This window comes from Phyllostomus hastatus, unplaced genomic scaffold (genome assembly GCF_019186645.2).
Source record: "Phyllostomus hastatus isolate PE091 unplaced genomic scaffold, TTU_PhHast_1.1 phas_scaffold_39, whole genome shotgun sequence".
Taxonomy (NCBI): Eukaryota; Metazoa; Chordata; class Mammalia; order Chiroptera; family Phyllostomidae; genus Phyllostomus; species Phyllostomus hastatus.
In genome coordinates this window covers 5,276,964-5,304,559 of record NW_025334028.1, presented here as the reverse complement: position 1 = coordinate 5,304,559, position 27,596 = coordinate 5,276,964, and the positions used below count along the sequence as shown (strand labels likewise).

Here is a 27,596-nt window from a genome sequence, read left to right as displayed (position 1 = left end):
CAGGGATTGAACCTCAACCGTTTTGATGTATGGGATGATGCTCCAACCCACTGAGCCAGCCCTGCCAGGGTTTTTTCTCTTACTTTTTTAAAAGGTTGTGGGCATATGTGGGCACTTCTGATTTCAGCATCATAACTGCCAGATGACAGAGTTTCCCATGTGGACATTTGTGTGGGTTAGTCAGGAGGCAGTTTAGAAAATTGATTCTCCAGGATACATTCGCTTTCCAGACCTACCACTAGTTCAGAATTTTTCAGCTATGCTGTTCTTTGGAAAGTGACCCATTTGAAATTCATCAGTGGCTTTTAAAAGAGAAAATAAATGTAACTGATACCTTCTAAGTTTTTAAGCACCTGATATTAAATGATTGTCTTCATAGGTTGGTTACTGATTCTAGCTGTGAAACTATTTGAATAGTGTAGCTGAAATTTTTCATGCCCCTCCCCACTTTCTGGGAAGAGTTAAGCAACTATAAATTAAGAAGAATGCTAGAATATATTGGGAAATAGAGTGAATTCGGGTTTAGCTACTTAAGTTTTCCTTTTTATTTTTAGAATGGTTGGTATACTTATTTTTACTTAGTCTGTTCTTCATTTTATCAAAAAATTACAGCTATGATTTTATAGTATACCCTAAAGGAGTCACATAATTTATTAACTAAAGTGGGTAATTGGAAAATGTTCCAATGCTAGTCCACATTTTGTCTGTGATTTCTTTACTTTTTCATACAATAATTGAATCTATAATTTATAAAAGGAAAGTATACTGTAACAGTTTGGTAATAAATTTATAAATAATAAAATAGATTAGGGAATAGTCTAGGAAACTAAATACTTTAATATCAATACAATGAGAAAAATGTGGTTCTTAAATATGAGTTAGGATTCTAACCTCTTTTTTCTTTTTAATCTTGTGTACTTAAGAAGCTGAAAATTGGTAGACTTATATATAAAATGAAAACTTTCTTTACGAAGTAGTAGGACCAAGACCATTTAAAAAAAAAAGATTAAAAAAAGATTTAATATAGCTAATTAAACTCAATGTTAGGTTGGGAGTTGAAAATATCTAAACTCTTTTGAAATATATAAAAATCACTTTCAGTTTTTTCTTTTATTATTAACTCAAAGGGCAGATATACACAATCCGCCTGTAAGATTGAACTGTACCATTGGTACAGATTAGAATGTATCTTGTGTCAGTAACTAATGTTCCTCAGGTATGACGTAGGGGTGAATGTATGTAGTCCAGAATGTGAACTGGCACAGTGTCTTTTAAAACAAAACAAAATAAGTCAATATTGGCAGCGTTGTATCATTTGAAGAACATTTATGAACTGAAAAATAAATGGTTAAAATATTTTACCTTTTAGGAGTACCTAATTATACATAAATATCATGTATTAAGATTTGAACTTATACTTTTGGTAAATTGAGAATTGAAAACATTTTATATTTCCAGGTGGTCCATTGGTCCCGAATGTTTAGGGTGGGAATTCACATGGGCTTTCAGTGCAGTCTGCATGCTGATGACACTCAAGTTAATCTGTCCTCTGCCCTGAACTTCTTTTTAAAAATAAAGTTTTTATTTTTAATGCTCTGTAGATGCTCAACAAATTTTTGTTAAATGGATAAACATTATGTTTTAGATGTTGGCTTCTACTAAGATGTATCCATTTTTTACAATATATTGCATGTTCTTTCACTTTTGAATTCATTCTATAAACTCGATTATTATGCTTAAACTTAAGCATTATTAATATAACAAAAATTAAGACAAGAGAAAGTTTATTTTTCATGTTTTGTGTGTAACAGTTTTAAAAGTGTTATATATATTTCATCCCCTGTGTGAAGTGGTTAGATGCTGTACTTAAATTCTTGGGGATTATTTACATTTTTCCCTTTTTTCCATTTTGCCAATTGAAATGATCTTCCAATTTCTAAGTAACATTGTAATTTAAGGATAGATTTGCTTTATAGAAGTTAATTTTACAGCCTGTTTTGAGTGCTATTAATAATATACATAATTTTTAAAGTAACGGTGGTGATAGTGTTTTAATTTCACTATTTAAACTTTCACTAGTAAAAATTTCACTATTAATAAGGATGCTTTTTCTTCCTGATGTACCTCTGCAGACATGATGCTATTTCACTTAACAGATGAGATATTCCCATGCACACTTTATATGCCAACCAGTATTTGACATCTGATTTGTGTTAATAAAATAATGACCTATGCTACTAACCAAGCTATTAATTGAAATACTTTTCTCTCTTTTATTTCAACTTTGAACCTACCCTTTTATTGCTCTGTCATTTGATTGTCACCAAAAGCCAAGTTTCCACTTTGTCCTCAGATAGAAGTACTCAGCATATGTTATGTATTTATGAATGCTTGGCTGAGTAACTGTTTATAAAATATTTCTTTTTTGAAACATCTGGTGACCAAATTACTATAGATGAAGATTATTTGAGGATATGTAGCACATGCATTCCAGACAACATGGCCTTTTATGGAGAAAATAACAGAGTAGGAAAAAAAATTGATACCAAGTCTGAGATTTCTAGATATTTTTGATGCAGAAGGTACTTAGTGTTTTCTTAGCCTCAAGTTCAATGCCCATCTGTGGAAGTTTGTGTGGACTGCTTTTGAATCATGCATGTGTTTGTTTTTTATGAGAGATAAATTTCCAAGTCAAAGAGTCTACTTTCAACAGTTGCTTTCCATCAGATTTAGGAAAAGTAAAGCTTTCACGTTTATAAGCTAAAAGTATACCACTGTAAATTATCCTTTGTACCTGAAACCTGGCAAAAATGGCCTTGTCAGTTTTTAAACTATGATGAATGTTTCCTGTATACCTGACTGTGAAAATAAAGAATAGTTGTTCATGGAGAAGTTATAAAACAGATGACTGTGAGTTATCGTTTCTCAGTCTGAAGACAAACCCACTCCAATGGAGACTTTAATTCCGCCAGCATCCAAGGTGTTTGGCCCTAAGTCCTACACGTTGATTAATTATTTGTTTAATAAGGATGAACACAAGGTTTCTGTCACTGTGTCGTTGTTTATTTTTGTTTTGTAAAGGAAAAATGGGTATTGAGGCCATTTTCCAAAAGGATTTTGCCTGGAAAGTTTTAATTAAAAGGGAGTAAATTCAGTTAAACATATTAATACTGTGCTAAACTAGTGAACTGTAGGAGACGTTCTGGCTGTTATTTTGAAGGAGCTCACATTTCATTGGGTACATGTATTTTTATCACGAGAGGAGAACTCATTTTGTATATATTGACAAGTTAGAATTTTTTGTTGTCAACAGGTTTGGCAAACATCGAAAAGATGACAAGATTGAGAAAACGGGTAAAATAAAAATACAGGACACCCTTACTTCAGAAGAGGAGAGAATACGAATGAAGCAGGAGCAGGAGAGGTAGACTTCAGTTATGTGATTTAACCTCATTAGACAGAGGTTCTTTTTTTCTTTCTATTCTCTCTCATTTTTTACATACAAAGAATTTGAATTCAATTGATTTTCATTTTTTCTGTGTGAATCCAAATACTAATGGTTATTGAATGAGTACAACATAAAGAAAGATGAAAAGAAAAACCTTACATTTATTTTAGGCATCAAAATGAATTTTATTGATTGTAGTTAAGATATTTTGCAGAGGCGATAGTAAGGCATTAGATACATAAATTAAAACTGAATTTATGATCACTTTTAAAATCGAAGAGAAATATTTAGAACCCTGTCTCATTCATCTTTGAGTATATAGTGTATTATAATAATTTTTAAGAAATACTTATCTTGAAATAAAATTATTTGAATTTTTATATCTCATTTAAAATATTTTGACTTACCACAAGAATTGAGGAAGCTGTTAATTTTTACTGTGTTGTGTTCCTTCCACACCTACCATTTATTTCTCTTCTATCCCTCTATATTACTCTTCTCTAGTTTTGTAACATTTTTTACTTACATTTTATTCCATCTCTTCCAGAAAGATTGTTATTGTTAGGAAGGAAAAATTTCTCCTCTGCCTTCCTAGGTTCTTCTGGCTAGTTGAAGAATTAAATTGACATAAGGCAGATTAACAGGAGAAAATGCAATTTAATTCCATAAGTATGGGGGCTACATAGGAATACAAGACCCCAAGAACTCAGGTGATGAAGGTTTGTGTGCTATTCTGAATAAAGGAGAAGGGGGTAGGTGTCTGGGACCTCAAAGGGGAGGAAAACAGTTTACCAAAAGGTGGAAAAGCAAATGTTTGGTAAACGAATGTTTGCTGCACCAAGCAGAGACAAGGGGACACAGAGAGGACTTTGAACAAATAAGCCTTTCCTGTAAGGTAGCCCAGTTTTCCACACCTGGCTCATATTCTTCAATTATTTCTGGTTACAATTGTGTTCACCAAACCCTGGACCAAACCCTGTACCTAAATTCTTTTAGGAAGTTAAGGGGGATGTGCAACGTTTCCTAAGTTTGGGGGGCCTCAGTTGTCCTTAGCTCAAAATAATCTGCATGCCTAAGTGGCACATTCTGGGGAGACTGGTTCTGAACCCCTACATATCTGTTGTTGAATTATTCTATGTTGAGAACCCAAAGACTAATGAAATGACTGAAGAGTTACTTTCAGCAGATACTTGAAAACCATTTTTTCTTAAGTGATGAGAATTTTTCATTGTAATTCCCAGGGGATGAGAAAGGCCATGTCACGCTTTGGTTGTGGGAGTTTACAGACTTGCAGTCAGCTCCTCTGTCATCATGTCTCATTTTCCCAGCTGCCACAGCAGAAGATACTATGCTCTTTTTTTTTATTTCAAATAACTTGGGGTGTAAGGTAGTTTCTGGTGCCTTGATCAAAGTTATAAAGCAAAATATTATCCATAGCTAGGATTATAGCCCAGCATCTTGACACGTCTACTACAATTGTAGAATTGGGCTGCTTGCAGTTTTATACAAACAATGAATGAACCAGAAAGGTTATCCTACCACAGTTTTCTTTAAAAGCAATTAATATTCGGATGTTTTCTATTCCTCTCATACTTCAGAGGTTTCTTTTTTTGGTAGGATATTCTGTAGGTTTTCAAAGTATAAAATATAAAAGTGGGGGAAATATGGGCTTTTAATTTATGGTACAAGTCTGGGTTTATACTTATGGTTCTTTTCCAACTTTTATTTTCTATTTTGTTTTTTATTGAATTTATTGGGGTGACGTGGTTAATAAAATTATATAGGTTTCAGGGGTAGAATTCTATAATACATCCCTAATTTCTATTTTCTAAAAGTCATTCTACCTTTTTTGATTTCTAGGACTCTCTAGCCTTCATCAGTCTGGGTTCTTTAACCTTATTAATAAACTCACTGTTTTTAAGCTGGATAGCACAGTGTTCCTTAGTGAAGTATACCATTTAATTGCTTGATAGTAAAGACTTCTATCCTGAAAGACTTTCTTGTCCTTAAAGGAATAGTATAAATCAGGTAAATTTAAGAACTCAGATTTATCCATAAGCAAACTTGTAATTTAGTTAGAGAACAATCCTACTGGTAGAAAGAAACATTATACTTCTCCTCTGTATGATGCCAGCCAAAGGGGATAGCTTTCCTTTACCATTTTTCATATTCTAAATATTCCTTTTCTTGGTACTATAAGATGCCTGCTGTGTTTTAGTGCAGAATTCTATCAATATTTTCCAAAATACTTTTATCATGCACAAATATTTTCAGCCAGACAGTGATTTTTAGATAATGGTTTCACTTGTATCTAACTGTGCCGAAGGCACAGTTCACTTCTCAGTTTTTCTTTTAATTTCCATCTCTGTATCTCTAAAGATGCAGTAATTCTGGGAGCTTGGTAGATTATGATGAATTTACAACATACGGGAGGCCTAGAATAAAAATTTTGTAGGGTTGAGGAGCAAGTGAACAGCTCATTAAAAAAAACAATTAGGTTCATAATTTAAGAAAGCTATTATACTTTGTATTTCAATAGCAGTTTTTACAAATATGTTGTATTTAAACTCATGGGTCCTATAATAAAAGTGAACGCATGGATTACATAAATGGAGTGTGTGTAGTGGTTCTGATTTTGATACAGCAAGCCTTGTTTTATAAATTCTTTCTATTCTGCTAGTTCACATTAGCAAATCTCCTTTTGATATTGGAAACTGCAACTCCTTGGAAAGACTTTGGAGAAAAAGATAAAAATAAACAAGCCACTGCTTATATTCCCACCACAGTCTTTACTTCAGTGCTGATTAGTAGTGAAGCATCTCTAGTAACATTGTTTACCACTATAGCTATGATATCCAAAGTTATTTTGGCTGGTTCCATACAAAGAAAACTTGACATTCCTTGGTTACAGCATGTCCATATATGAATTTGGAGTTGACGTGTGAATTCAGTGCTTGTTGGCTCCTTCTAGTTCCTCTTTCAGGGGTGCCTAGGACAGAGTGCCTGTTGGCTCATTTCCCCTGCACAAACGGTTTGGGCTTCAAGCCCTAAATGGAATGTGCAATGGCATGATCTGTGCAACTGCAGGTCCACTCAGTTTCCATTATGAAACACAGGGGTGGATTTCACTGTTGACCAAATGTCAGAAGTAACATTTTGTCTCTTTAATGTTTTTCCTCCAGTGGCATCTCCACTTATACTTTAATGGTTGGCGTATAACAGTGTGGTGCATGGCTTTCCAAGAAAAGTTCAGCGGCAGAAGAGGGTTCCATATGCAAATATGTTTAAGAAATACTTGGTTAAACCAATGTATGCATATTTGTTTGCTCCATTATTTCTCAAAACCCTATTTATGTTAATGTACTTTATGAGTCACCAAAAAGGAGTAGAGAATCGACCTCTGCCTCTTGGTTCAGCCATGTCCACCCCCCTCACTCAGGCAACTGGTGGTGGAAATCAGTTGATTATTTCAGAGAACCATGGGCAAGTTTAGAGCCAGTGTTGGGACCCTTCTCTACTTTGTTGTATGTGCTAGTGAATCCTAATCCTGTTCCATCTGTCTCTTTCCATTTTCTCCTTCCCATGGGACTCTCATCTGTTTAAAACATATATATATTTTTTATAACTCTAAATATGAAGAAAACTTGAAAAAAATCCCATGCAATTAAAACAGAAAAACAAAAAATTTATCTGTAATAGCACTGCTGTTAACATACTGGTCTCTGCCTTTCTAATTTTCTTCTATTAAATAGATTTTTCTACATATACAACATTGAAAAGTTAATATCTATTTTTTCATTTTGACTTATTTTACAATTTTATACAATGTTTTCTGGAACAAGGTTAAATCTGACTATTAACGGATGGGTGGCAGGAAGGGCAGATAGAATGAAAGAAGGTCTGAAGATGAAACATTAGCTGTGATATCTGGTCAAATTCCCCAACCTAAGTACTATTTATCTTAGGTGCTCTCCTTCTTTTAAATGAGATTTGTAATGTTGAGTGGCTTGCATTTTTGTAGTTACCGAGCAAGGGATATCTATGATGATATTATTATCTATATGTACTGTTCCTTTCAGTTGTCTTGTAGTTTAAATTTCATTCTGCCATGAATTTAGGTTTTATTTGGTGAATTTTTGTAATACTGATTTTTAGAGACAGGAAGTACTGTGGGGGAAAGATTGAGGAACTTTGTTTCCAGAATTAGGTTTCTGGGTGGCAGTACAAGTTTTGGGATAAAATGTTTTTTCCAGAGAGTTGGTTATATTGATTTAAACATGATTAGCAAATTCTAATGTGTAGCAATCTGAAATTTATTTAATTTTTTTGTTAAACTAGTATTAGTATATTTTACTTTCTGTAGACATTAACAGCATTTTTAAAAATTAAAGTCACTAACAGTCAATTTCTGTTTCTTAGGGTTATGTATTGAGGCTTCATAAGCTTAGGAGGTTAGAGTATTTTGGATACAATGCAGCAATTTAAATACACCATTGAGTTTTCATCCTGAGGAGTTGGTCACTCACTAGTGATTCTCATGCTTTGTATCTTTTTTGGATATATGTCTAAAGACTTACTTCATAATCATAAGTAGTTATTTTCATCTTATTATACCACAGTTAGCCATAAAAGCCACTTACTGTAAGAGCAAAAACCCTAATGAATAGAAATGCTGAAGGACAGAAGTCTTATTTTGTCTTCATCGTGCATCGTCCACCTTAATTAGAGGGAAGGGTGGCGAACACTGTGACAAGGGTCTGGAATTACGATCATTAATTGATGTCAAGCTGAAGAGAGACTGTAAGTATGAGTTTAGTGACAGCAGGAAAGAAATTAACCTTATTGCTCTATTTAGTATATTCCATTATTTTGTGTATTATTTTCTATGCAGGTTCAAGGATATTTTCATTACCATAATGGAAAAGACTTTTTTTTTAGCAAAATAGGTATGAATAGGTTTAGAAAAAAGGTATGAATATTTATTCATACCTTTTATTCATACCTTTCAAATGATAAATTCTTTGCTAAATTTTTTTAAGTCTTAGTAAAAACATTTAAAAGTCTTATTGCTATTATTATTGTTTAAATTTCAGGGCTAGGGAAGTAGTTCTTGATGACACTGCCCAGCAACACTGGTCAGTGTAGCTGTCTGTGACCACTCAAACCTCAGGACAGTTCTGTCACTTGCAGCTAGGAAGGACTTTCTGAAGTGCTTAAAACAATATATATATTTAATTCTTTTGCTAAGTTTTGGGCTAATCAGTTACTTCCTTCATTGTTGGTGTTTGGCCTGAGACAAATGGGATGAATGCTACACAACCATCTGACTCTTTAGAAAAAGCGATGACTTTGTATCATGCACGTGATGTGTGGCCTCGGGTTACAGGGCAGGGGAGAAGGTGCCTGGGAGAAGCCCCAACCATCTGCAACCACATGGGCTCAACTGCAAGATGCTCAGTATCTTCTTAAAGAGTTTTCCTAAGAAACTGTGCTATTTTTATTAGGTAACCAAAAAGATTTTCTCCCCTGGCCAATTATTTCTTTCCTAAAATAACTTTTTCCACAAAGAATGAAAACATAAAACATGTCAGAAAACTCTTTGGCTGTGCTACAAAGTGCCTTTTGTCAAATAACAATAAGCAATATATTCGGGTATAAAAGTATATAATAAAGGAAATCATTTGTGTATTTTGCCACTTAAATTCCCCAAACCTACAGTGCATTCCTAGTTTTTTAAAAATGTAATCTTCATGTATTTTTCCCATTACCATTTACCTGCCTTGTGCCCATCCCCCCAGCAATCACCATCCCGTTGTCCATGAGTCCCTTTTCTTTTTTGCTCAATTCCTCCAGCCCCTAACCTCCCCCACCCCCCACTAGCTGTCATGTACTCTCCATCTATGAGTCTGTCTCTGTTTTGCTTGTTAGTTTGTTCATTAGATTTCACATATGAGTAAAATCATACAATATTTGTCTTTCTCTGACTGGCCTATTTCACTTAGCATAATGTTCTCCAGGTCCATTCATACTGCCGCAAAGGGTAAAACTTTCTTCTTTTTTTACAGCTGAGTAGTATTCCACTGTGTAAATGTCTCATGTTTGTTTTATCCACTCACCTACTGATGGACACCTGGGCTGCTTCTGTATCTTGGCAATTGTAAATAACAGTTCTATGAACATAGGGGTGCTTATTTTGTTTCAAATGAGTGTTTTGGGATCCTTCAAATATATTCCCAGGAGTGGGATTGCTGGATAAAAAAGCAGATCCATTTTTACATTTTTGAGGTATCTCCACACTGCTTTCCACAGTGGCTGCGCCAATCTGCATTCCCACCAACAGTGCAAAAGGGTTCCTCTTTCTCCACATCCTCACCAGCATTTGTTGTTTGTTGATTTATTGATGATGGCCATTCTGACAGGCATGAGATAATATCTCATTGTGATTTTAATTTGCATTTCTCTGATGATTAGTGACGTTGAATGTCTTTTCATATGTCTATTCGCCATCTGTATGTCCTCTTTGGTGAAATGTCTATTCATTTCCTTTGCCCATTTTTTAATTGGGTTGTTTGTTTTTTTGGTGTTGAGTTTTGTAAGTACTTTATAAATTTTGGAGATTAACCCTTTATCAGATATATCGGCAAATGTATTCTCCCACTCTGTGAGTTGTCTTTTTATTTTGTTGATTTGATTTCCTTCACTCTGTAAAAAACTTTTTAGTTTGATGTAGTCCCATTTGTTTATTTTTTCTTTTATGTCTCTTGCCTGGGGAGATATAGCCAATTAAAAATTGCTATAAGCAATATTCCAAATTTTGCTGCCTATGTTTTCTTCTAGGATTTTTATTGTTTTGGGTCTAACATTTAAGTCTTTGATCATTTTAAACTTATCCTTGTGTGTGGTGTAAGAAGATGGTCTAGTTTCATTTTTCTACACTTATCTGTCCAATTTTCCCTGCTCCACTTATTGAATTAACTATCTTAAGCCCATTGTATGTGCTTGCTTTAAGGAAAAAATAAAATTGTCTTTATTTGCAGATGACATGATATTATACATAGAGAACCCCAAAAATTCCACCAAGAAGCTATTAGAACTAATCAATGAATTAAGCAAAGTAGCAGGATACAAAATTAATATTCAGAAATCAGTTGCATTTTTATATGCCAGTAATAAACTAACAGAAAGGGAAATTAAGAAAACAATCCCATTCATAGTTGCTTCAAAAAGAATAAAATACCTAGAAATAAACCTAACCAAAGATGTAAGATTCCTGTACTCAGACAATTGTAAGACATTGAGAAAGAAATTGAAAAAGATACAAAGAAATGGAGGCACATACTCTGTTCATGGATAGGAAGAATTAACATCATTAAAATGTGCACATCACTCAAAACAATCTATAGATTCAACACAATTTCTATCAAGATTCCAATGATGTATTTCACAGGACTCAAGCAAATATTTCAAAAATTTACATGGAACCACAAAAGGCCCCACATAGCAACAGTGATCCTGAGAAAGAACAAAATTGGAGGAATCACACTACCTAATATCAAACTATGCTATAAGGCCATAGTAATCAAAAAAGCATGGTACTGGCATATAAGCAGACACATAGATCAGAATAGAGAGCCCAGAAATAAACCCACACCTTTATAGTCAATTAGTTTTCAGCATTTTTAGTTTTTAAAACCTATTTCTCAGTGCAATTTGCACAGCAAGCTTAGTCAGCATGAACTTAGAGAATGAACTTCCAAAGGCCTGGTAGCTCAGGCTAGCCATCAGATTTGATAGCCTGTGCAGCACTCTCTCACCTGTGTAGGCTAGAGGTGTGCTATAGTTTTATTTTAATATTTTCATCACAAGTGTGAGCCACCAGGGTGGGGAGGAGGAATACAAACAGCTTTTATAACTTTGGGGATAAATTCATTGGTGATGAAAAGGTTAACAATAAAAATATTTCTTTTGTTATTGAAACTTAGAAAAAATCAGTGTTTTTTAGAAGTTACTATAGATGTGACTGTAATATTTATTGGGTTCAGTGATTAGTGGCAATTACTAATAATGTTCCAACTTGCGTAAAAGAGCAGTTGAGAACTGGGCTTTATGAATAGTACCTCGTGCCACTGAGCATTTCGTCTGAGCAACTGACTTGATAGAAATTAACCCCAGTGAACATTTGTTCCTGAGTGATTTGGAACAAAAGAACATTCAAATGCAGAACCTATCAATAGTATAATGACACTGATATTTAAGAAGTTTAGGGAGATATTAAGGTTCATGCTTCCCTAGAGAAGAGATTATTCATATTTTCTTTTTTGGATGTCTTCCTTTCTTAACAGGACTGCACTTTCCAACGTAAGTTGGCCAGATTGTCTTCACTTTTAATGAAGTGAGTTTCAGGCTCCACAGCGTTCACTCATTTATAAACCAATCTAAGTCCCTCCCTTTGATTTCAGGGAGTTTTCCAGATTCAGAGTTTTTGGCTTTATTTCTGTTGTAGTCCTCCATGTTTCTTCAGGTTCCCAAACTTCATGACTTATGTGAATGCCTGGTTACCCTGGATACCTATAGTATTAGGTGATTGTTTGGTGTAACCAAATATAGGGTTGAAGAGAGAAGTCATTTCCCTTTCTCTCTATTTTTTTCTGGCTGACTACAGAGTCAAAAAGACAGGACAGTGCAAAGAATAAAGTTATGTCTCAACTTACTGTATATGAAATTTTTATGATGGACATATGGTATTTGTGGTAATCAGCTTTTATAATGACATCCTTGACTGTCATCATTGCTCCTAAATGAGTAAGTAGATTATCAATTTTAAAAAACTATAAATTCAGCTAAACTTAATATTAGAATTTCAGTTACTATTTCTGCTACAGATGTTATGTCTGTGGGGCTGATATTTATTAGAATCTAGGGCTCTCCTGATAAAAATTTCTAACTTTCCAACACTTTCTTATGAATTAAGTAAGTCATTGGTTCTCAGCTCAGGAAGTAAGGTCCCTCTAAGGAGGTTTTGGGGATATGTGATCACTGCTGTTTGCCCTCAAGGCTACGGGACACTGCTTGATGGTAGGTGGCTGGAACCAGTTGTGCAAGGAGTCCAGCACAACAACAAATTGACTTTTCTCAAATGTTCCCAGATCCCTGTGGAGATACTCTGAGCTAAATGAATTTAATTACTTGTGTTTTATTCCTGGGAAATTAGAAAAATTTGACCTAGTGGATCCCAAATTTGAAAAACAAGACTAGCACAATACTGATAAAAGAAACCAAGAGAGAAAAATGCAAGTTTTGCCTGCAATCCTATGTGACAATTTTCTGCCATTTAAAAAATACACACAAGCTTTTTATTTTATAATTATTTGGGTTTATAGGAAGTTGCAAAGATGGCACAGAGAGGCTGTGTGTGCGCTTCATTCAGCTTCCCCCAACACTCACAACTCACACAATGTCATAACCAGGAAGTTGACATAGACACCATGTGTCATCTGATCACATGTGTAAAGTTGCATACCCACCACTGCAATCAAGAAACAGAACTGTCCCAGCACAAGTCCTCCCTTGGGCTGCTCTGTGTAGCCACACCTACCCCTCTGCTCCCACCATGGCTAACCCCCAGCAACCACCTTTCTTCTCGTCACATCTGTGCTTTTATTTTGAGGATGTTATATAAACAACATCACATAGTATGCGACCTTTTGAGATTGACTTTTTTTTTTCCACGTAGCATAATGACTCTGAGATTGATTCAGGTTGCTTCATCTGTCAGTAATCTGTTCATTTATATTGCTGTTATTCTATGACATGGATAGATTTGTTAACCATTCACCTTTTGTAGAACATTTTGGTTATTTCCAATATTTGAAAATTAGAAGTAAAGCATGAATAATTGTGTACAGGTTTTTGTGTGAACTTTAGCTTTCTTTGGGATAAATGTCCAGGAGTGCGATTGCTGAGTGGAATGATAATTGTTTGTCTAGTTTTGTAAGAAACTGCCAGACTGTTTTCCAGGGCGGCTGTGCCATTTTACATTCCAACAGCAGTGTGTGAGAGATTCACCTCCCTGCATTCTTGTCAGCATTTGATATTATCCTTTTTTTATTTAAGCTGGTCTAATAGCTTGTTGTGGTCTTAATTTGCATTCCCCATATGGCTGGTGACATAGAACATGTCTTCATGTGCTCATTTGTCGCCTGAATATTTTTTGAGAGAAATATTGCTTTATGTCTTTTAGCCCTTCTAATTGAATTGTTTTCCCATTGTTCAGTTTTGAGTGTTCTTTATACAAGCAGGCACCCCCCCAAAATGAATTTATTTATAAAAAATTGTGTATTTATTCTTACATGTTTAAACTTCAGTCACCTTCAAAGTAGTCTACATTTGAAGCAATACACCTATTGACATGTTTTTTCCACTGCTCAAAACAGGGTTGAACTCGTCGATTTTGATGCCTTTTTGTGCTTCTGCCTTTTTTTGTTTCACCTCTTCCACAACAGCAAAAACTTTCCCTTTGAGGACTTTTTTTATCCAGGGAAACAAAAAATGTCCCTCAGGGTGAGATGTGGGGAATAGGGAGGTTGGGCCACAGAGGTCATGATGGTTTTGGTCAAAAGCTGCTGAACACAATGTGGTGTGGGCATGTGCACCCCCAAATCACCCATCACGAAATAGGCAAGTGCATTGAAAGAGTCTTCAAAAATTTCACTGAAGCCAAACACAGTCTCTCACAATGCCACCAGCTGGATTCTTAAAACACTCACCTAGCAGAGGAGGCCTGTATTACAAGCAGCCTGCCCTCTGGAAAATAATTCCATTTTTTTTGGTGGGGGGGGGTCCCCTTGTATATACTGGACATAAGTCTTTTGTCAAATATGTGATTTACATTTTTCTCCAGGTCTGTACTTGTCTTTTCTTTCTCTTAATAAAGTCTTTCACAGAGGAAGTGCCTTTAATTTTTATGATGTTCTATTTATCTGCTTTTTATTTTGTGGACTATGCTTTTAGTATCGTTTCTAAGAATTCTTCACTAAGCACAGGTCTTTTATGATTTCTTCCAAAGTTTTCTAGGTTTACATTTTACATTTACATCTTGATCTATTTTGAGTTAATTTCTGTACAATTTAGGGTTTGTAGGTTTGTTGGGATTTTTTTTGTTTGTTTTTTTCCTGTAGACATCTAATTGCTCCAGCACTGTTTGTTGAAAAAGCTGTTTTATTCTATTGCATTGCTCTTGCACAATTATGAGAAATCAGTTGGTCATATTTGCTGGCTGTTTCTGGGTTCTTTATTCTGTTTCATTGACCCTCCACAGTGTTGATTAATTTCTATAGCTGTGTTATAAGTCTTGCAATCAGGTGTGTGATTCCTCCCACTTTATTTTCACAGTTCTTTTTCACAATTGTTTAGCTACCCTATCCTTTGCTTTTCATATAAATTTAAAAATAATCTTGTCTATATTTACAAGAAGCTTTCTGGGGTTTTTATAGGAATTACATTAAACCTGTGTATCAGCCTCGGGAGAATTGGCTTCGTTACTGTGTCGAGTATCTCATCCATGGTCACAGTGTGGCACTCTCTTCTACAGGTCTTCTTTGATTTCCTTCATCAGCATCGTGTGGTCTTCAGTATACAAGTCATGTACATGTTTCATTAGATTTACATCTGTATATTTTTATATAGATCTACAAACCAGCCTTTGTTTATATTATATATTTATGTGTTTTATTGTTAGTGATTATAAATGCAGTGTATTTTTATTTCAGCTTTCATATTCACTGCCAGCTTATAGAAATTGAATGGATTTTTAGACATTGATGTTGTGTCCAGTTACTTTGTTGAACTTGCTTTTTAGTTCTAGGAGATATTTGTAGATTCCTTGGGATTTTCTGTGGAGATAATCATATCACCTTAAAATAAGAATGGTTTTATTTCTTTTTAATCTGTATGCCATTTATTTCCTTTTCTAGCTCATTGTCTGGAATATCGCTACTTTGAATTAAAGTGGTAGGAACACGCACCCTCATCTTTTTCCTAATCTTAACAGAAAACATTCCATCTTTCTTCAATATGTACGATGTTACCAATAAGTTTTTTTAATAGATGCTCCTCATCAAGTTTAGGCAGTTAGTTTTCTCTATTACTAGTTTTTTTAAAGAGTTTCTGTCATAATGAATGTTGAATTTCATCAGATGTGTTTTCTGCATCAGTTGATAGAGCAATGTGGTTTTTTCCCAGCCTGTTAATGTGGTAGATGATCTTGACTGACTCTTGAATGCTGAGCCAGCTTTGCATTCCTGCATAAATATCACTTGGTCATGGTGTATAATTCTTTTTATACATTGCTAAATTCTATTTGTTAATTTTTTGTTAGTGATTTTTATACCACTGACATATTCGTGAGGGATATCACCCTGTATTTTTCTTTTTTGTACTTGCTTTATCTCATTTTTATATCTTTTCCGTATTCTTTTGAATAGATATTTAGTGTCATTTATGCAAACAAGGGTCTATTTTACATATGAAAGAAGTAAATAAATTTGCAGTAAGATATTTAACTCAGTCTAAAATATTTCTTTGTTAAATAAGATTTCACTTTTAAATAAACATTTATATTTGTATTTTCCCCATCAAACATCAGAAATATTTTTGCATCAAACATTATCTAAAATCATCAAAATTCTATTTTTAGATAAGTTAGATTGACTTAAATAAAATCAATATATTATTAGTTGCAGAGAACTTTGTACCAAGTAGCTTAATAAAATCTTAGTGAATATTTAAATACACCTTAAGTGAATGTCACTTTTTTGTTATAACACAGGCAAGTTTTATTTCAGAACTTGATTGTATATGTGCCTACTTATCCCTAATTTCAGGATTTGCCAGTTCCTTGTACATCACATAAAATCAAAGTCGATGTCATTAAACTGGTATTTTCTTCTATTGTTAATAAGGAATTATGATGTGGATTCATATTTAAGCCTGACAGTATGTCAAATGCATGTGGTATATTTGTAATGAGTAACATATGTTATCTACCCATGTGTAAATGTATACATATATACTATGTGTGTAACTGGGGGTAACTTTTTAAAAAATTACTTCTTGTCTTAAAAAAGTTCACAAGGAAAACCCAATTAAATGCCTTGTGAATTTTTAAATCTACTGAATACGTGACAATTTAAATTAAGACACAAACCATGACTATATAACATTGACATAAACAAATGCTATCTGAAATTATTATTTTTGAGCATCTATGACATTACCTTGATAGTCTAAAATGAATATAACATCCATTTATGCCGTCAATTTCTTACAGCTAAATGAAAAAAATGTATTTTACAATATATTTGGATGAATGTTTCTAAATGAGTTCTTAGAGAAGACATAGCTTCTCTTATTTCAACATTGTTCCAATTTTACAGGATTCAAGCCAAAACTCGAGAGTTTCGAGAGCGACAAGCTCGAGAACGTGACTATGCTGAAATTCAAGATTTTCATCGGACATTTGGCTGTGATGATGAATTGACATATGGGGGAATTTCTTCTTATGAGGGTTCCGTGCCTCTCAATGCCAGACCCCAGAGCCCAAGAGAAGGACATATGATGGATGCTTTGTATGCCCAAGTAAAGAAGTCGAGGAATTCCAAACCTTCACCTGTAGACAGGTAGGCTCCAGGAGCAATCAGAATATTGCTTCCAAGTTAATTTAATATAGTTTTTGATATGGGAGTAGATTGTTCTTCAGTCCTTAAAACAGGACTGGCTTTTATTAATGACCTTTAAAAAGCCTTTGTATCTAAAATATTGGGTTTACACAAATCAAAGCTTAGTGAAAGGAGCAGCAGAGGATTTGATAGCTTTCCTAATGAATCAACCATATTTCATCTTGCTCTGAATGTGGCTTTAGACCAGAAAACTAACCTTTAGCTTATAACCAAAATAGAAAGCAAACTTGAAATTATGCCTCTTCTACTTAAGCTGGATTTCCTTTTATTATTAGGAGAGGCTCTCGTGGTATTTAAATAGATGGGGACTGACGTGATTTGTTCTGATTGTGATTTATTTAGAAGGGCTTTTTTTTGTGACATGATTTTATATGATGAAAGAATCAGTGAATGAGATGTATACTATAGCCAGTTTTCAACTTGCTTTTTAACAGCCACAGACGCAGGTCTGATTAAGTATCAATGCAGCACAAAATAGTGCAATGTTAATGGCTACATATTGATTTCAAATTTTAACTGAAACAGTTCAAGCACAGATCTTTTTCCACCCCTTCATTTATATATTTAAACACCCTCATTTATATATTCAAATATCATATAAAGTTTAGTTCACAAGAAATTTACTCATTTCCTTTTATTTGAAACATATGCTCATATCTATAAACATGTTATTGTTATAAACAGTATGCTAATCCTTTCACATCTTATAATGGTTTTTGTCATCATTGCTCTAAAAGGAAGCTGGGTTTTGAACAGGTTTCACTTGGAACTAGCAGTTCTAGAACTTTAGCATGCACCAGAATCACCTGAAGGACTTCTTTAATGACAAATTGATTAACCCTACCCCAGATTTTGATGCAGTAGGTCTGGAGTGGAGCCTGAGAATTTCATTTCTAATAAGTTTCCATGTCTGATGCTGGCACAACTGGTCTACAATACCCATGCAAGGCCCTAGATGTCCTGGAATTATATCTTGTAGAGTACCTATATGTTGTTTGGCTGCTACATTTTGCAAGCAGCCTGTTTTTGTTGCTACTGCCAGCTACTTTTAATAGAGGTTTGCAAAGGCAACAGGTGACTCTCACTCAAACCCAGGAGGAAGTATTTTAAAGACTAGCAGAAGGAGAAGCAGATCTTAAGGTAAAACTCTGATCAGATATTTGTTCTGTTGTTTCCTTTTTCTTTAGGTTTTGTAGAGTTTTAGGTTTATTTTACTGTTTTGTGAAAATCTCTTTGATGTTGACTGTAATGAGTGCTTAATGTACTTTAATGTAGGGGTCTTATGGTTTATTTAAACTCCTTTTGTGTGATCACCTAGAAGGTTCAGAGTACTTATTAACTAACACAGATGTGTCAGGATTCCAAGACTAAGGTTATTATTAGTGACATTAAAAAACTTCTTACTGGGCTTTTGCTCTTTGTAAAGGTCAAATAGCATTTGAAGGCCAAAAATGTCCATTGAAAGTTGTTTTCTTGAGAGAAAGTTCAGCAGAAGCCCTGGGGACTTTTGGGGGAAAAAAAAACTACAAGAAAATTAGTTAATGCGTTATTGATCATTAATAAAAGCATTAATTGTTTTTAGCACCTTCAACATCTCATTCAAGTCTAAAATACAGTGGATGTGCTTGTAGTAGTTGTTTGCAAAGCTCAGAAGTTCCACCTAATGTGAGAGATGGTAGTCAAGAGAGACCTTTCCAGCTCCTCAGGGCCAGAAATAATTGCTTTAAACCACAGTTTAAATCCTGGTGCCCTACAGGAATCTACATCTCGCCTGAAGATTTGTGCACATTTTCAAAAAGGCCTGCCTGCTTAGGGCCCGTCTACTACTGGGCGCTGCATCCCCCCTGCCTCTCTCCTCTGCACCATGCTGACCTCACCTTGACACTCAGCCTCCTCTCTCATTTCCATCAAAAATCCACTCAGCAAAACATTCTAGAGGAGACTTAAGTCCTGGGAACGAGTGACAATGAGCAGTGAACAGCTCAAAATCACATCGTGTATATCGATGTGTTCAGAAGCCCCCTCAGGTACAGCCTAGAATGCTATCTGCCAGGGATTGTACAGTTCTGTGCATTTGAGCCTCCAAAGCGTGTTTGAACTAGAGCGTTTCTAAGTACTTCCAACTCACAGGAGAGAAATTTTAAAAAAAGAAAGGATGAGAGAAATATACACTTACTTTGTTGTTGTTGTTGTTGTTGTTGTTTTCGGAGAGTAAGATGCCCGTTAAACAGTAGGCATATTAAATCAAAATGTTGGGACTTATAATTCCTGTAAAGTACTTCTTCACCAACTAGGAATTAAATATGATTTTGGCTTAGAAATAACAGTTTCACCTCTTGTCTTTTTCTGTCAGAAAATTAGAAAAATGTTTCTCAGACTTGAGTGGCGTAGAGACTCTTTTAAAAGGAAAGACAGTGTCTTGATACTGCAGTAATAATTTAATAGAATTAAATTACTTTGATTATAATGTTACTTAAGTGTAAAAAAATAAAATAGGACTAAATTCCTGTTTACAGCCATTATACAACCATAAAACCAAACATCGTTACAAATTAAACACAAACAAATAGCAAAACCATTACATTCAAATGAACAACATTAATTTAATGTGGCCAATAATTTTTTTTAACCTAAACTCTTGCACAAATCATGAACGTGCAAGATTGGATGCTGCGTGGCAAGTTCCTTTGAGTTTGTTTGCCTCAGGGGCTAACTCAGTGCACCCTCCACTTTCTCAGTCAGCTCTCTGCAGTTTTTGTGGGTCTGTAGGCAGTGGTCTTTGGCCTGTACATGCCTCATCGATTTATTGTTTAGGCAGCAAGTCCAGCTTGCTTCGTTATCGTTAATTGACATGGAAGTTAACAGACAGTGAAAGTAGCATTTCTTTGTACCTTCGTATTTGTAAACCTAAGCTCAGACAGTGAAATAGCATCTTCTGTGATGACTTATAATATGCTTCTGTTAACTCTTTAAAAAATAATCATTCATAAAGTTCATGAGAAATGTTCAGGAGGAATATAAGCAAAATTAAAAGAATAAATAATTTCAAATGTTAAAAAAAATCATTCAAATGAAAAACATAAAACTTGAAACTCCTCAGAGAATATAGCTTTTGTGAAGAATATACCCAATACAGAAATTCCTATCATTTAACTTTCACCAAAATTTGCATTTGGTGTCAAATGAACTTTACTATTGAAACTTTTTTTATTTCATGGGAGTATAGGCAGTCAGTTGATGATCTGAAGCATAAACTGCATTTGTTTTGGGATTTCCCTTGTTTGGTGACAAAGCAGTATTCTGAATTTTATCAATTAATCATTTTGATGGATCTTATTTGTCAGAAATGTGAGTCTGGTAACCCCATGTGGAAATAGCCTGGCATAATTTAATAAATGCTGTGAATTTCATGTTGAAATAAGGTACTTTTCTCAATTTTTATGTATTATAAAATGCTTTTTGTAGGAAAGCTTTATACTATGTCTAGAAATATTTCCATGCCTGTTTAATCTCATTGACTCATAAACTATTATCTGACTCTATGCTTCGGTCATAGTGTCATTGTTACTAGTATTTATTAATGCCCTTGGTAACATTTTGATTTTTCCAAGAAAAGCTGACCCTACTTTTCTGTCGTATATGAAAAACAAGGCTTGAAGTTACAGAAATGTTGGTGTACTTATTTTTTATCTGCATGTTAGTAGAAATCTCAAAGATGTAGTTATTGTAAATGATTTATAATTCTTCATTCCTTTGGCAAGAGCACATTTCCTGTTTGCTTGTTGTGTTTTCAGCTAGCAAAAATACTTCTATGTCTGCGGCAGTGCTCCCTGTGTTCCTACCTCCTTCTGCACCATGGAAGACACTTGTAGTTGCCTACCTAATACCTATTCTCTCTTCTTCCTTTCTTAGTAGAATCCTAATTTTGTTCAGGCTGGTAATATGTCCCACTAAAAACATCAATATCCCATGATCTCCTGTAGTAAGAGGTAGCCACGTGACATTGTTCTGACTAATGAGTAAGAAGTGGGTCTATGATGGGACTTCTGGAAAAGCTAGTGTTTTCCTGGTTAAAGTGGATTGGCTCAGCTTTTTCCCTTTGCCATTACTCCTTCTCCCTCCTTGGGACTTTGATGGGTGCTCCAAGGTGGGGTTCATCTAACAACCCTGAGGATGAAGACCACATGGAGGGACAGGAAAACAGCCAGTCCCTTGAGCAGCTGTCCCAGTCCTAGCCTGCCCACCCTCTGGTCCTCATTATCTATGGAACTGAGCCCTCTGTCTCATGAAGCCAGCACCATTCTGAGTGCAGTGAATCAGGCACACAGACCCAAAGAGTGTCATCATTTTTAGATCAAAAATCATCATCTACATATTGGAGAAGTATCCCCTGTTCAAATCATTTCCATAGTATTGTGTAAAATTAAGTAATGGACAGAATTCTCCATTCTCACTCAATTAGCTCTTCTTGCTTTTGTTTTGTTTAGCTTCTACTTAAAGAAGTATTACCAATCAAATGTTTGCTAGCATTGAGCCTTAACTCTGATATACTACTATCTGCAGGCAACTCCTCCTGCTAGCTGCAGTTCTGCTCTAAAGTAGGAGAAAGTTGAGTGGGATGTACGTGAGCATCAACTATGGAACCACACTGCCTGCACCACCAGCTGTGGTGAACTCTATGCTCTATTTTCCTGATCTGCAAAATGGGGATGATATTGGTGCTGACCTCCTGAGCTTAAGGAGGACTGAGTCTGTTAGCACCGTACCTTGCTTGCAGACAGCACTAGTGAAGTGTTCGGTGTAGCTGTTGTCAGTTAGGGAATGGGCATTTGCTCTTGGGAAAGCACAACACCCTCACCTGTATGTAGAAACAGCAAGGAATGAAATAGAAATGAATAAAAGTAGGTTTTACCCTTTATACTTAACATGCATATAAAAGTTTAGAGGTGTAATTCTGCTGATTCAGAATTAAATAGTTTGGTTTCTAATTATTCTCCACAAATGATACCACACCCTGAATAGTTTCTCTTTAAATTAGGACTTACTGAGCTCAGTAGGACACTTTCTGCATTGCCTCTACAGTATAAGTACTTGGAATAAAAGTGCTACAAATGGCTTATCTGAGAATGAATAGGAGGATAATGGTGTAAAATCGTGATCTCAGTTTCCTTCTGTACTTTGACAATTTGAAAGATGCCATTTTGTACTTTCATGGGATTCTTTGAAGTTCTTCCTGTTCTACTGGCATGAAATTCTTGCTGATTCTAAGCTTGTAATGCTCCATGGAGAAGTGGAGGCTTGAACTTCTCAAACCTTGTCTAAAATGTTGACATTTCTATTCATATTGTTATCCTCAGGCAGGGCAGGCAGGTAGGAATCTTGATTTTTTTAAAAGATAAATATATTGCAGTGACATTGGTTAATGACATTATATGAATTTTAGGCATACAACTTTATAATACAATATCTGTGTACTCCATTGTGTCTCCCACAACTTAAAGTCTAGTCTTCTGTCACCATGTATTTGAACCCTTTTCCCTCTTCGTCCATCCCCTGTGCTCTGGTAACCACCACACTGTTGTCTGTGAGACTTCATTTTGTTTGTTTGTTCATTTTTTACTTTTTTGTTTTATATCCCTCACATGAGTGAAATCCTAGAGTTCTGGTTCTTTCTGTCTGACTGACTTCTCTTAGCACAATACTCTGACAATCCATTCATGTTGCCACAAATGACAGTATCTTCTTTTTTGGCTGAGCAATATTCCATTGTATATATGGCCCACATCATTATTCAATTATCCATTGAAGGATATTTAGGTTGTAAAAGTGTTACTATTTGCAGATGACATGATTCTATATATAGAAAACCCTAAAGATTCTACCAAAAGACCATTATAAACAATAAACAAATATAGTAAAATTGCAGGGTACAAAATCAATACATAAAAATCCATTGGATTTCTGTATACTAATAATGAAATATCAGAAAAAATAAATGGAGAAAATGATTTCATTTACAATTGCAACAAAAAGGATAAAATACCTAGGAGACTTAACAAAGGAAGTGAATGACCTATATACTGAAAATTATGACATTGTTGAGAGAAATTAAGAAGACACAAAGATATGGAAAGATATTCCATGCTCATGGATTTGAAGAAAAAACACTATTAAAATGACCATTTTACTTAAAGCAACATACAGATTTAATGCAATCCCTGTCAAAATCCCAATGGCATTTTTTCACAGAAACAGAACAAAAAAAATCCTCAAGTTTGTATGAAACCACAGAAGACCCTGAAAAGCCAAAGCAATTCTGAGGAAAAAGAACAAAGCTAGAAGTACCATACTCTCTGACTTCAAACTATACTACAAAGCCACAATAACCAAAACAGTATGGTTTTGGCAAGAATCAGGGTCTTAAGAATTGTCACAGACTGTGTTCCAAACGGTGATTTTTAAAATTTTAGCATGTGTACAGAGGGCCTGGAGTGCTTCTCATAGATGCAATTTTTGTTGACCTCCCCTCAGAAGAAGTATTCTGATTCAGTAGATCTGGTTGGTGACTAAGAACTCACATTTTCAACAAGCATCTCAGCTGACTTTTGCAAGCAGTCCATATACCGTTTGAAAGGCACTGGTCTTGGGCTAATGAAAAAGCAAATTAGAACTCCAATATAAGTTAGTTTATTAAGGTCTCTTAATAGTGAAGCCTGCATGCGTGATATTTGTAAACTTTATTCAGTGTTTCTTGACACCAAAAATTTTCTTTTCATGTAGGTTATTCAATTTCAATTTAAAAGTTTAGTATGCTTTGAATTCTAACAAAGAAATGATGAAATAAATGCTGGTCGATAATTTTTTTCTACTCAAGGACACCATACAATTCATATTTTGATACTCAGTTACCAGAATCTGTAGTTAAAAATTCCACAGAAAGACAGCTCTAAAGACATTTGCTGACTGTCACCATGCAATCATTTGCCACCAAGAGCTCATTGTCCTCAAATATAATTGAAATAAAATAGGTAGTGTGCTGCTGTAAATCTAAATAGCAGGAAAATAGTAGGCTAGACTCCCCTGCTTGTTGAGGACACCTTAATGGAAATGTAAATACTGTAATCATATGCTTTTTGCACACATGTTACCAGTAAAGAGAAAAATGGCAATTTTAAAAGAAAAGACCTTTGTGAACTTGTTTTTCCACCATTAAAACTGGAATCCAGGTATGTCAAAAGGAAGTCTGGCAAACACAGAACAAAACTAATTTTCTTAGATCCAGGCAGTTATTAAATGTGTGCTGTTTTAGAAATGGTGGGTCATATAACAAAGTTGTATTTGCTCTTTAAAAAAATCAAATACAACTTAATTTACTTTCATTTACTTGGTATTATTTACCTCCACTCTTCTTGAAATGTGAGAAAGTAATTCTTAAATGTAGTGAATCTCATTGTTACATGAGTTTTGTAAGTTGGTGCTGCTGCCATTGCTAATGAACTGAAGGTGGCCCATCTCCAGGTCCTTAGCTTTCCATTTCTTAACTTGGTCAGTTCCATTCACCTCAGCAAATGTTTCAGACTTCGTTGTTCTCTTCAGCATACCTTGCATCTTCACACCTACCACCCACCTACATCTGCACCTGGATTACACTGCTCCGTCCTTGCTGAGGCTCTTCTTTCCTTGTTCCAGGCAAGCTCTGTAAACACTCTGCCAAAAGCCAGCCTTACCCGGCAAGGAGCCTGCTCATCAGTCTCTTGTTTTAGTCCTTTCTTCAGCTGGTGCCTCTCTTCTGGCAATTCCACAGAGCTGGTAAACCTGCTAATGTCTTTATCAACTGTTTAAAAAACAAAGCCCTTTTTTACCCTCTAGCGATTTTTCTTGAATTTTCCCTTCTAATTTTTTTCTCTTCACTTATAATCCATACTTCTTGAAGCATTGATCTATATTCAATATTGACAGCTGTCTGTATCTTCTTTCCCACATCTTGTTTACTCCATTTGTGGGCAGAATAATAGTTCCCCAAATATGCCCACACCCTAGTCCCTGGAACCTGTGAATTGCTTCACACAGCAAAAAGGGTATTGTGGATTTGATTAAGTTGAGGATCTTAACATGAGAATTTCCTAGAATATCCAGATGGGCCCAATGGACTCTTTGTAAGTGAATAAAGGGCAGAAAGTCAAAGTCAGAGAAATCTGAAGATGCAGGGCTACTAACTTGAGACAAGGAATGCAAGTATGTTCTAGAGGCTTGAAAAGGCAAGGCTTCCCTAGAGCCTCCAGAAGGAACGCAGACCCACCAACATCTTGATTTGGACCCGGTGAAACCCATTTTAGTCTTCTGACCTCCAGAACTATAACGTAATAAATGTGTGTTACCATAAGACAATGGTTTGTGGAAACTGGTACAGCAGCCATAGTGTCAATTACCTAGTGGCCCCCTGGATTCCTGATTCAGTGAGCACTTCAGTTCTTTTCATTGCAGATGACTCCGTGGCATTCCTGAAACTGTTCTCTTAGTTTCCGTGTATACTACTGCTGTCTCTTGTTTCCTCCTTCCTTTCTGATTATTCCTTAACTGTCTCTTTAAAGATTCCCTTCTGTTGATACTTGCCACCTCATTTTGTGTTCCCTAGAAAGATAGCTGTGTAGCACCGCTACACCCTAGGTATTCTCTTTGGTTAGTTTTAACTACTGTGCTAAGGACCAGCAGGGAATGTGTACTTCAGTGTTTTTCAGGCATCTAAAACCAACTTATCCAAAACTAGGTTCATCATTTTTCATTCCAAACCTCCTCTAGTTTTATGAGCCTGATGTGGGAGAATGCTGTCACCACCCACACATCTGCTCAAGCCATAAGCCTTTCTTTTGCATCCAGCCTCCCTTCCCACATATCAGTCAGTGACAAGGCCTACTGATTTTACATTCTAAATCTCTCCAAATCTTTTCTCTCCTTCCATACCACCACACATGGATACTGGCAGTAGTCTCTTAACTCTCTTCCTTGCCTCCAGCCCTGTTCTTCTCAAATTCCTACTTCAACTAATAGTTGAAATTTTATATCTAAAATAAAAATCTGACATCTCATTCCCCAGTTCAAATTATTCTTTGGTTGTCCCGGCTGGTGTGGATCAGTGGGTTGAGCCCCGGCCTGTGAACCAAATGACCGCTGGTTCGATTCCCAGCCAGGGCACATGCCTGGGTTGCAGGCCAGGTCCCCAGTAGGGGGCGCTTGAGAGGCCACCACACAATGATGTTTCTCTTCCTCTCTTTCTCCCTCCCTTACCCTCTCTAAAAATAAATAATAAAATCTTAAAAACAAAACAAAACATTATCCTTTGGTATTTTCTTGTCTCCATGATGCAGTCTAAGCCTGAAGCATGGTGTCTGTGGACTCTAAGACCGCTGCTTCTCAGCCTCATCACTAATTGTATCAGACTGTGTCATGTTGGTCCATGTCACATTTTCCTAGTAGAGCACCAGTCTCAAAGTATAAGTCTATACATTTGTGAACTAAGTGGGTCTTTGGTGTGATATGTTCTTCAAATGTTAAACCTTGGTGAGTAAAAACAAGCAATCACCATTCATTAAGCTATTCTAATACAGTTGGAGATGCAGCAATTAAATTAAAGGCTGAGGTGACATAGCCCAACAAATGAAATCTTGAAAGTAATGAAGCCATTAATAAGGTCATGGCTAATTTTAAAGCCTTCTTGTTTAATTCTTTTTGTTGATTAACATTGCCTAAAACCACAATTTGTAGAAGTAATGTGTAATGGGGTTTTCAATTTATATATTTATTTTAGCCTTAGAGAAAGTGTAAATATTCTGTAGAAATATGAGGGTAGGCAAAAACTGTTTCAGACCTTGGTTGTAGTTATCAGGCAAACAGTCTTCCAGCAGAAGGTTTTCATTTTTGTTTTACTATCTTTCTCTCTGCAAGGCACTGAACTTTTGGGGGGTTTTGGTGGTGAGCTGGCCACACTGTGTTCAAAATCTCATTGAATTATGTGGTATTTCATTTGATATTAGCCTTCTAACAGAAGCTCCAAGGTCGTGCTTTGCCTGAAGCTTGGCATGACAACACATCTAACTCTTCGACCCAGTCACCTGGTTCTTCTGTCCATCAGATAGTCCAAACCCCATGGACTAAGTACCAATCTTACTGATTTTGGGTGGTCTTAGGTTGGTATAATTTTCTTTCTTGCTCCTGCACAAGGATGAAATATCAATCAAGTATGACTCTGAATTCATGAGGATTTATGTGAAGCCTTGTTGTAAGATGCATTATGAACTTCTTGGGAGACTTTATCTAGACCTGAATCCACAATCCACTTTTAAGTTAACATTTCAGGTTTTCTAGAGCTTTTGTTGGGCACCCCAGCCCTCAGTGTAGATGACTATTTAATTACT

The 27,596-nt window shown here is 35.5% G+C and overlaps 1 protein-coding gene across 14 annotated transcripts in view; it reads left to right on the top strand.

The window, feature by feature from the left end:
• Window positions 1–27,596, top strand: part of PARD3 (par-3 family cell polarity regulator) — a 686,648-nt gene that overhangs the window by 485,007 nt on the left and 174,045 nt on the right. For 10 of the 14 annotated variants that reach the window (XM_045819993.1, XM_045819992.1, XM_045819989.1 and 7 more), the window contains 2 exons: window positions 3,314–3,424; window positions 16,882–17,124. In XM_045819993.1, coding sequence (XP_045675949.1) covers window positions 3,314–3,424; window positions 16,882–17,124 — 354 coding nt within the window. The remainder of the gene's footprint in view (window positions 1–3,313; window positions 3,425–16,881; window positions 17,125–27,596) is intronic. The other 4 variants (XM_045819999.1, XM_045819998.1, XM_045819996.1 and 1 more) reach the window with 1 other exon arrangement.